Genomic DNA, 11,374 nt, shown 5'->3' with positions numbered 1-11,374 from the left:
TACATGAGACCCTGTCAAAAGTAAATATCAAACCTAGGGCCTGGAGAGTTGGCTCAATGGTTGAAAGCACTGGCTGCTCTTCCAGAGGACCAGGGTTCAAGCCCCAGCACCCACATGGCGGCTCACAACTATCTGTAACTCCAGTTCCAGAGGTCTGACACCCTCACATAGACATACACACAGGCAAAACACCAATGTACATAAAAACAAAACAAATAAACAAAAAAAAAATCAAACTTAAATCTAGAGCTATAACTCCATGTGATTGTGTCCACAGAGCTCACTATAATATGCCTGGCACAACACAGCCACCGTGTTATGGATTAAGTCATTACCCCCTGACCAGTGCCTCAGAATGTAGCCTCATTTGGAAATCAGGGCTTTGCTGGGGTAATCAAGTTAAAATAAGGCTATTAGGGAGGGCTCTAATGCAACAGGACCAGCGTCTTCTAAAAAGAGAGGATTTGGACACAGAGATGGATGCTCACAGAGGGATGAGGCCGTGTGGAGACAAGAAACAGGAGGCCTGGAGATGTAAGTCAGGAGTAGAGAGCTTGCCCTGCATGCAGGAAGCCCTGGGTTTCATTCTTAGCACTAGGTGGGTGGGTGGGGATCTGGAGTAGTATACTGACAAGTTCAGAAAGATTGGGTTGGGGATTTAGCTCAGTGGTAGAGCGCTTGCCTAGCAAGTGCAAGGCTCTGGGTTCAATCCTCAGCTCCAAAAAAAAAAAAAAAAAAGAAAAAGAAAAAGAAAGATCAAAAGTTGCCAACAAACTGACAGAAGCCAAAAAGGAGACTAAGAAGGGTCCTTCTTGTACGGGTTTCACAGGCAGCATATCAGACCTCTGGCGTTAGGATTCTGAAACAGTGAATTCTCTTCTGTTGTTCTAAGCCAGTGGCTGGTCCTTTGTTGCAGGCCCCTTGAGATGCAAACACACCCAGTGTATCACTCTTGAATAATTACACGGTGCTGCTTCTATTCCTGATGACATGTGGCATCTTCTCACTGGCAGACTTCAGATCCAGCCAGGAACATGAGAAGGTGCTCTTTGGGTTCTGTGTATGAGTACCAGGGGCAGATAAGGCCCGATCTGATGCTGTTCGGTGCAGTGCCCATTTGTGCCCTGGGCTCCGGGGAGGTGGAGAATTCGGGGGACACTGACATAGGAGGCAAGGGTGACGTCGACTCCGAAAGCTCCAGTCGGCTCGTGCACAGCACTTGCTTCCTAGACGCCATTAGAAGAAGGCCCGGGGGAATGCCCAGTTCAGGGGCCCCCGACCACAAGAAGCAGAAGTCACCACCAGCTGGTCATGGTGGCACACGCCTTTAATCCCAGCATTCAGGAGGCAGAGGCAGGCGGATCTCTGTGAGTTCGAGGTCAGCCTGGGCTACAGATCGAGTTCCAGGACAGAGAGGACTATACAGAGAAATCCTGTCTTGAAATTAAAAAAAAAAAGAAAAGTTTATGAGAAACAAGGAATTTCAAGTAACAGTGAATAGACTTTTCGACAGTTAGGGCTGTAACTATATAAGAAGTTGGAAAAGTGAAAATAAAAGTATTTGTGCGAATGTCACTCAGACTCTGAAACCCTGAACTAGAAGCACTGCCCAGAAGGACAAGGTAGCTTGAGGGTTTAGGGAGAGCCTAAGTGAGGGGTGTGGGTGAGCCTGGAGCTACAGACACAGTCTGTGTGTACCAATAAGGGTAGCTGGACCAGGGATCCAGAGAAAAGAGAACCCTTTCTCAGGGGAGAAGTGGAGGACTGGACCCATGGAGAACTGGGAGATGATAACATCTGCTCAGGAGGACTCTGCTTCCTTGTCACCTGCCCTCGGGCACGGAGCTCCAAAGGGCAGCAGGGTCTGGGGCCTCAGTGTTCTGCAGCTGGGAGCTGACCAGTCCAACCACACAAGGACAGACAGGGCTTGGCTCCAGACAACCTGAGGGAACCTGTCTGGATCCTCCCACTGAGGCAAAGGAGTCACAGAGGCGCAGGAAGACACTGGGAAGGGAGCCTGGAAAGAGTAGGAGCCATTTGAAAGTAGATACAGAGACTCCTTCCCCTCCTGTGAAAGCTGGGGCTGGGGCAGAGGCAGGCTCTCCACAACCTAATCTCTTCAGTAATGTTCCCCTGGCGCCACAGGGGCTAGAAGGGAGCAGTAGATGGACCCATCCTCCTTGCCCAAGGCAGGTGCCTTGAGGGCTGACCTGGGGTGTCCCGTCTTGGATGGGTTCCAGAGATGGTCTCAGAGGCAAGTGGTCTCTGGAATTCCCAGGACCACAGACAGCTGGGATTCAGCAGCCAACTGGGGACCAGCTGCTCAGCTTGTCCCTTACCAGGCAAGCCTGTGCAGATCCACAAGGTTGACAAAGAAGTCTCTGTCTGGGGGAAGGGGATGGACTTTGGGCCATGGAGAAACTGGAGGACGGATAACATATCCCCTGTGCTCCCACCCCGACCTGCGGGAAGGCCTGGCCTACTGGTCAGGCAGCACCTCCCAGCCCCTCAGAGGCCAGTATTTCGGGCAAAGGGGAAACCTTCTAGAAGAGATAAGGGACTGAGGGAGTGAGAAGAACTCCCAAGAACCACTTTGGAAGTGGAGCTACTCATGATTACGCAATGCCCAGAGAGCAGTAAAGTGTCTGGGCTCTTCCATTAAAATACTGCCCACACAGCTGGCACTCAGCTAAGCCCTTAACTTGCTTTCTCTTTAAAGAAGGGGAACACAGTGGTCCAGAGCTCAAGCTGTAAGCAGAAAAAACTGCCTACAACCCCAGCTACACCCTCCACGGCAGGGGTGTGGCCTTGGACAGCTTTCTCAACCTCTCTGTGCTAAGGCTTCCTCATCTCAAGTGACTGACCCCAAACCTTACAGTGTGAATCACCCTGTCCCTGAGGCCATAGTCACTGCTTAAACTTACAGTCAGGACCCAGAAGGATAAAAGATAGGGGATATATTTTTCAAGTCAGGCAGCACAGCCTTGCCTAGAGAGCCCAGGATCTCAGCCTGGGCTGAAACGCCTGCTCGCACCTCACGAATGAAAAGCAGTCTCTGTGAATAGAAGTGGAATCAACTGAGGGTCTGAGGACTCCTGTTCCAGTGCTCCTCTCTCAACAGCAGCCTCAGGGAGACTCCACTTTGGCTATGGGCATCCAGTCTCTTGCCTAGGTGTAGGGGGAAGTGACAGGCATGTTCAGGGTGAGAATCTCTCTAGGCTGAGGACACACACAGGCACAGAAAGCAGGTGTGTGGCTTCCAGGGCTGGCTAAGAACAGGGGGGCTTGGGGAGAGAATAACTGCTTAATAGTTTTAGGGCTTCATTTTAACTGTGTGGAATCAGATAGTAGTGGGGTGCTGGGATGTACACATTATGAATGGAAATGCCACTGGATTGCTCATTTGAATAGTACATTTCATGTTATATAAATTTACCATGTATGTACACATTATGAATGGAAATGCCACTGGATTGCTCATTTGAATAGTACATTTCATGTTATATAAATTTACCATGTATTTTTGCTCTGTGTGTATGAGAGAGAGAGAGAGAGAGAGAGAGAGAGAGAGAGAGAGAGAGAGAGAGACCCCCCCCCCCCCCGACCACATGTGTGCAGTACCCACAGGAGCCAGAAGAGGGTGTCGGATCGCGCTCCTGGAGCTGAAGTACAGACAGACAGCTACCACCCACTCAACATGGGAGCTGGGATCTGAATTTGGTCCTCTGGAAGAGCAGCAAGCCCTCTTAAGCACTGAGCCATCTCTCTGGCTCCCTCATCTTTGCTTTTCTGGGACAAGGTTTTTACATTCAGATGGATGACCTTGACCTTGTAACCCTTACACCTATCAGCCACTATACAGGTTTATGTGCTGCTGAGGATCTAACCCAGGGCTTCATGCACACTAAGTAAGCCTTCTACCAACTCAACTACGTCCCCAGCTTTCCCCTTGTATTTAACAAAAGATAATGGTACCTAGAAGTCCCAAAATTAGAGAAAGGAGTAGGGATGGCAAGTACACAGAAGAAGCTGAGGTCTGAGGATGCTACAGAAACGAGTTCGAGGTTGTGAGGAGGCTGGAAGGGATATTTCTCCATGGTAGGGGAGGATGCTGGATGTTGCAGGTAGAGGAAGCTGAGTTCCGTCCTCTGGACCAGGCTAATAGGCTGTAAGGAGAACCCCAGAAGTCTGCTTCCCCTCCCTGACTGGAAGCTCCTGGTGGGTGGGGGCAGGGACCTCACCCCTTTCTGTTTCATTTTCAGAGTAACATCACAGGGTTCTCTTTAAAAAAAAAACAAAACCCTGGCACCGATGGAATGAGATCGAACACGTTAAGCAGCAGAAGATTGGTCACTGCCCACACCAGAGAAGTCAGACTGGCACTCACCACCTACCTCCAGGCACTGGGGAGACCTCCCAAGACCAGAGTGCCTGCCCAGAACCCTTGGTAGCTCAGCAGACCCAGAGGGCAGCGCCCCCTAGTTTGGGGTGGGGGAAGGGACTGAGGGAGCACCATGGGCTCCTTTGTCAGACCCAGGAAGGAGAGAGGGGGCAGCTACAGGAAGTAGGGGGTGGGAAGCTCCCTCCGGAATCTATCCCCCCCCCTCCCACCTCGCCCTCCACACTTGCACAGATCTTGCACATGCTCAGTGTGCCCATGAATTGGGTTGGCTGGGGGAGGGCACTGGCTGGCACCCCCACTTAAAGGGCCAGTGCCAAGCTTGCTGTTCTCAAGAGGGACAACAGAACCAGCTGCTCTCCCATTCTGAGTTCCTTCCTTACATCCACGAAGCTTCATCTAGACCCACCCCATCACCTCTGCCCATTTTACTACCTTTCAGAATTGATTCCACTGCAGAAAGGGTCTGCCTATGGGGTACTGGAATTGCCACCTGGGATCAGAGAGTCCCTGAAAGAGGAGAGAGAGAGACCCGGCCAGGCAGGCAAGCAGGCATGGTGGGATGCTTCCACCGTCAGTCCCATGAAGGAACTGCTTTGCAGGCCTCTCCTGGCCCAGTAATCAAGAGGTCAGGGGGAAGTAAGCCACTGAAAACTGGCTTTTGTTCTGAAAGCCAGTTTTCCCAGCTGTGGCGGTGAGGAAGTAGCCTCTGTTGTACACTGCGATCGAGTCCAGGCCTCCTCCAGACCTGGCTGCCAAGGAGAACAGCAGAAGAGAAAGGGGGGGGGGGGGATATGAAGGGGACTCACACCTGGCCTCCATCTTTCCCTAGTACTGAGTTCTCAAGATGGCTACCTCATCTAACACTGCTGACCCTGAAACTGGGGGACCAGCTGGAGGCCAGAGTTGATGTGACCTTCCTCAAGCCTGACCCTTTCCCAGATCACACCCTTGCTTTGTTTTCTTCTTGCTCCACCCTGTCCATTGTCATCCCCCCCAACACACACACACACACACACACACACACACACACACACACACACACACACACCCTCTGCTAGCCTTGGGGAAATTAATTCACCTCTGTGCTATCCCGGCCAAGAGCCTTCCAGCCATTCTGTGTGTATGTGAGGGGGTGGAGGTGGTGGCAGCTTTTTTGCCTTCCTCACAGCTCTTCAGCTCAGACCAAGAGGGGCCAGCCTCCTCACCTGCCCTTTGCCCAGCAACTTGCAACCCTGCTCCACAAACCTCCCCCACACACCAGCAGCCCTTTGGAATCTTCCCCTCCTTGTTTTACACACACACACACACACACACACACACACACACACACACACACACACACACGGAGCCTCCTTGCCTCTGGGTAAACAACCTTGTCCTGGTCCTCCCTCAGCTCCTGGCTCTGTTCTGTGGAATGCAGCAGCTGGGAGGCTGCAGGCCTTGGGACCCAGGCTAGTTTACTGCAGGCCCACCCCCGGGCAAGCTATCCTGGAATCTGGACAGTCACTTCCTCTCTGAAACTTGGTTTTCCCATCTGCAAAGTGGGGATGATCATTCCCACCAACTGTCTGGGAATACAAGAAAAGGAGGCAAAACCTTTGACCAGGATTCTGGGGACAGATCCCCCAGCCTGGAGCTTTGCTTTCCCTTGAAACCAATTCCTCCCTCCAGTCTGGTGTAGAAGGTGCTGGCCAGGCCTGGGTGTGGCGGTACAGAAATAAAAGTTGGCCTGGCCATACACAGGGTTTGTCAACATTTCCATCCTAACAGCTCCCAGCCCTGAGCCCTTCCCTTGGCCAATGGGGTCGTTCCAAACCTCTGGAAGGGAAAGGAGCCTAGGTCCTCGAGGTCTCTGCTCCTCTCTGTGCCCGGTGCCTGAGACAGGGACTCACTGGTGAGCTCAATTCCCCTTCACCACTGAAGTCATCCTCAGCACCAGTACCAGGGAGGCTACCCGCCGGAGGTGGGGAGTGCACTGCATTCTCTACACTGACCTCCCCCCACTCCATTGTGGAGTCGGGCCTATAGCTCATACTTCACAGGGAATTGATCACACACTTAATTAGGCCAACAGGAAGAGGATGCCAAGGGAGACAGCAGGAAGGCTCTACAGACAAGCTCAGCTAAGGATCCACTTCCTGTCCCCTCTACCTTACCGTTTTATCTGCCAGCAGTGGATCTTGGGTGCTTATTTCTAAGTGTCCCTCCCAGAGGTAAGGGGATGAACTCTAATGACTAGCTTAGGCTGGAAGCCAGGGTGAGGGACTGTCAAGATCAAGGAGGCTCAGCCCTCTGAACCGTGGTGGGGGAACCTGGGAACAAGGTCTGAACAAACTCCAGGCTTGAGCTTTCTCCTCCCAGGGAGGCTTCCAGCTCCTCCAGGAGGGTCTCATTCTGTAGCACAGGCTGGCTTCAAACTTGTGATCCTCCTGCCTGAAGGCTGGAATTACAGGCATTGTTCCCAGTCCCACTATCATGCGGCAACCTGGGGGCTCCGGACTGAGCTCCCCTCACCTGCCCCCAACCTCTAACCCCTCAGGATGATTGCTCCAAGACTCACGAGTGTGCTTTGGGTGGCCTGGAGAACCAATGGGAACCCATCTAGAAGCTGGCTGTCTCTTCAGGCTTGGACAAGGGGAAACTGAGACCTCTATGGGACTGGGTTTACTCCATGCTTCCAGAATGCTAGGCAAATATACTACCACCACTAACCTATATCCCCAGCCCACAAGTCTTTTTTTTTCAGGATTTTGTACTTACGTGTTTATATGTGTATATGCACGTACATTCATGTGTGTATGTGTGACAGAGGTCAGAAGCCGGCATTAGATCCTCTGGAGCTGGAGTTACAGACAGTTGTGAGTCATCTATAGATGCAGGGAACCAAATTCCAGTCCTCTAAAAGAACACTGAGGTCTCTTAACCACTGACTCACCATCTCTTCAGCCTCAACGGAAGGATTTTGGCTGGGGTGTGCTTCAGTTGGTAGAGTTCTTGCTTAGCATGCATTGGATGCACAGCCCAGCCAAAAGCAGGCATAGAGGTGCACATCTGTTATCTCCGAACTCGAGAGGTGAATACAGAAGGATCAGAAGTTCAAGGCCGGCCTCAGCTATGAAACTCTTCCAGAATACAAACAAACAAACTCCAGAAAATGAAGAGGGCTGGAGAGATGGTTCAGTGGTTAAGAGCACACACTGCTCTTCTAGAGACCCAGGTTCAGTTCCCAGCACCCACATGGTAACTCACAACTGTTTGTAACCCCAATCCCAAGGGGATCCAATGCCCTTTCCTGGCCTCCACTGGCACTGCACACATGTGTTGTGCAGCCATACATGCAAGCAAAACACCCACACACATAAAAATAAGTTTTTTTTAAATACAAAGGAATTTTGAGTCTCAAGAACAGCCCTAGTGAAATCAATTCTAGCCACCCCCACTGGTTCTCACAAGGTCATTTAATTCCTCTGTAAAAGGTAAGATGACATCAGAGATCCAATCATGGAGATGACAAGAGGAAACTCTGACCTGTCTTAGCAGTTCTCAGTGGAGGGAGGGGTGGTGCCGGGAGTAGCTTTCATCTGTCACCTGCCTCCCTGTGACCCAGCTGGCCTGCCTGGGTATGAAATGGGGCCTCATCCTTGGGCCTGGGGGTCCCTTCTGTGGCTGGCTTCTCCTGGTCACAGCAGCTGCTGTCTCGGTTCCACATCTCGTTCTCCTGCCGAAGCCTCTGGTTTTCAGTCCGGAGCCTCTCCACCTCGGCAGCCAGCTCTTCCACCTGTTGACAGGGTTGCCTGCTAGGGCGCCCCTGCAGCTGCTGGAGCCTCCGAGTTTCTTGCTCGGCCTGCGACAGCCGCCTCTCTAGATCCAGGTAGTCTCGCACCAGCTCCTGCTTGCTGCGGCCCTGCAGGCTCTCAGTGTGGTACCGCTCATAGGCCTCCGAGAAGTCCCTCTGCTGAAACTCCCCATGCGCTCGGCCCTGCCCATCGCTGTCCCCTGCCTCGTTCTCCCCACTGGAGCCTGGGTGCGACGGCCCGTGGAGCACATCCAAGTCAGGCTCCTCCAGGTCTCGGTCGTTCATGAGGAACTGGGTGGTGTTGTAGGGCGCCAGGGGCTGGCCTTTGGCGAACATCTCCTCCCGGACCCGGGAGGCTCTCTGGCTCTGCCTCTCATCTCGCTGCTGCTTCTCGGCCCAGCTCAGCTCCAGGTAAGGCCGCCAATGCCGCTTGCGCTTTGACGGCCTCCTCCGGTGCTTCTTTCGGGCCAGCACCGCCTCCACCGAACAGGGACGCGGGCTCTGGGTCCGAGAACCCCTACTGCTACAACCTGAGCCACCCCCAGCTGGAGCAACACCTTCATCCTCCGAGTCAATCTCCTTTCCTGATGGCAGAAGCAGGGGACCACCAAAGTCATGAGGCTCAGTGGCTATCTGGGGGCTCGGCAGACCACCAGAGGTCTAGAGAGAGGAAGGAGGGTCAGTCACGTCAGGGAGGGCCTTTCCCTGGGAGGAGAATCCTTCCCAGCCCACCCAGGCCTCTTCTCACACCTGCCTCAAGTGGTCGCTCTCCAGTCCCTCACCCTTTTACGATTTACTTAGTTAACCGTCTTCCAGTGACTACTTCACCGTCCCCGGTCAGTTCTTTTCCCTTTTTCTTTTTGACATAGCATCTCCATAGACCAGGTTGGCTTTGAACTCATTTCTGCAACCAAAATGAGCTCAAACTGCTGATCTTCTTGCCTCTACCTCCCAAATGCTGGGTTATAGACATATGCCACCAAGCCTGGTTTATGCAGTGCTGGAGATCAAATCCAGGGTTTCATGCCTGCTGGGTAGCCGTGAACTGAGCTACCCCCCTCCAGCTCATCACTGCCCATTTAAATGTCCAGAACCACACCAGACCTAGAGCAGGCATTCCACAATGCTCAGCTCTATTGAAATGAAAGCTAGGAAAGCTAGAGGTGGTAGCCTACACCTGTAAATCCCAGCAGGAGGGTGGATGAAGCCAGGAGGATCAGGACCTCAAGCCAGGCTCAGGGACAGCCTGGGCTACCTCAACACCTTCACAGCTACCCACATTCAGAAGGGATTTATACTTGGTTTAATGCTCTGCTATCCTTGAAACTGAGGTCTTCCTAGTGTAACCCAGGCTAGCCTCAAACTCACCATCCTCCTGCCTCAGTCTCACAAGTAGCTGGGATTAGTAGCAGGCATATGACACTATAACTAGCTGTGAACTCAATAACTTTGTTGAAGCCAGAGCCCCGGACATGCTCAGCAGGAGCAATGTCACTCAGCTACATTCTTAGCCCTTTACCTTTCGTTTTGAAATCGGGTCTCACTAAGTTTTCCAGGCTGAACTTGAACTCGTTCTGTTCCCAGGCAAGTCCTGAATTATATATAACCCACCTGCCTCAGCCTCCAGAGTAGCTAGGATTATAAGCCTGTGTTACCAGGCCAGGGTTTGAACTTACTAACTTTTGAAAAGGGATTCCCTGCCCCCTCCCCGAAAACTATAGAACTAAACCTGCTTCCAGCTCTTTGCACAGCTGATCCTTCCTATTCTGTTTCAGTTCTACTGCCAACTGTGAAGTGATGCTCCCCATGAAGACCCTATGGAAACTGCCCGCCCCCTCCCTCCCCTCCCCAGCTACTCTATCACGTCACACAAGCAACATCACAGATAGCACCTAGCATATTACTATTTACTGGATATCTTCATCCCCTGAGAATGTGCCCCTATGCTCAGTAAATAGGAGTTTGTTTCTCTCTGTATGTGAGAAGCAGCAAAAGGCCCTAACCAAGGAGAGGTTGCGAGGAGATTCTGGAACTTTGAAGAGGTAGAGAAAGCATCTGTCAATCCCAGCACTTCTGGACGGAGCCAGTAGATCCCTCGTCTGAGGCCAGCCTGTCAAGTTTGAGACCAGCCAGGGCTATACAAGGAGACCTTGGGAGAGGGGAGGGGGAGGGAAGAAGAGCTTACACAAAGGCATCTGCTTATCTGTGTGGTGAGGGTGGGAGTCCTGGGTGTCGGGGATAGGGAACAAATTACTCTAAGTTTGTGGTTTAGGAGATTTCTAATAATAACCACAGTCACTGGCATGCTGTTTTATACAGTAAATGGCATCTGAGCAGGGGTTCCTTTTTAAAGTTTTGTTACATTTACTTACTTTGTGTGTGTACAGACACACTCTAATGACATGGCTGGAGTGTATGTATGCATGTGTTTGTGTGTAGGTCAGAAGATAATATGGGAGTTGGTTTCCCCTTCCTACCATGTAGATCCTGGGGGTTGAACTCAGGTTGACAGGCTTGGTGTAAGTATTTTACCTGCTAAGCCATCTTGCTGGCCTCTGAGTAGGGGATTTTAGGGTTTACATTGGGGGACAAACTATTTGCAGCCTTTTAAGAGTAGGGGTATAGTATATGAATATATACAGGTGTTGATGGATTGTTTTTTGGGGGGAGGGTTGTTTGGGAAGCAGTCTCACTTGGTAGCCCAGGATAGTCTGGAACTCATTCTGTAGCCCAATCTGGTCTCCAAGCCTCAGCGTTCCTGCCCCAACCTCCTGAGTGCTGGGATTACACATATGAAGCGTCATGCTGCCTGTCTTACTATATGGTTTAAAGATCCTAAGGGGATTTCTCGGAGGTGGAGATATGTTGTGAACTGTTTCTTGTGTTCCTTCACCTGCAGGAAGATCACCAATCATAAGTGACTGGCCTCGTCCCACAGGTGGCTTGGGCCAACTAACATGGATCTGTTGCCCATCCTAGAGAGACCAAGTACTGGACATACAAATACAGGATGGCTTATTTGTATGCTCACAATCATTTACCTGTTCCCAGCCCTCAGTCCCCTAGGGATTCTTGCCCCAAACCAGCTCTGTCTCTCAGCTTAACCTGTTGTCTCCATGCTGTCCCTCTACCGCCATTATCACTGTTTAAAAAAACCTCTGTAACCTGCATGAGTC

General features: G+C 51.7%; 1 protein-coding gene across 1 annotated transcript; it reads right to left on the bottom strand.

Moving 5' to 3' along the window:
• Positions 1 to 7,845: 7,845 nt before the first annotated feature.
• LOC131917100 (protein HEXIM2) lies at positions 7,846 to 11,335 on the bottom strand. The gene is made up of 2 exons (XM_059270733.1): positions 11,330 to 11,335; positions 7,846 to 8,858 (listed from the first exon to the last, which is right to left on the bottom strand). The coding sequence occupies exons 1-2, from the start codon at positions 11,333 to 11,335 to the stop codon at positions 7,980 to 7,982; spliced, it is 885 nt and encodes a 294-aa protein (XP_059126716.1). The 3' UTR covers positions 7,846 to 7,979.
• Between the last annotated feature and the right edge of the window lie 39 nt (positions 11,336 to 11,374).

The sequence above is a fragment of the Peromyscus eremicus genome, chromosome 8a (genome assembly GCF_949786415.1).
Source record: "Peromyscus eremicus chromosome 8a, PerEre_H2_v1, whole genome shotgun sequence".
NCBI classification, from domain to species: domain Eukaryota; kingdom Metazoa; phylum Chordata; class Mammalia; order Rodentia; family Cricetidae; genus Peromyscus; species Peromyscus eremicus.
The sequence above is the reverse complement of the archived record's forward strand: the minus strand, read 5'-3'. Positions and strand labels throughout refer to the sequence as shown.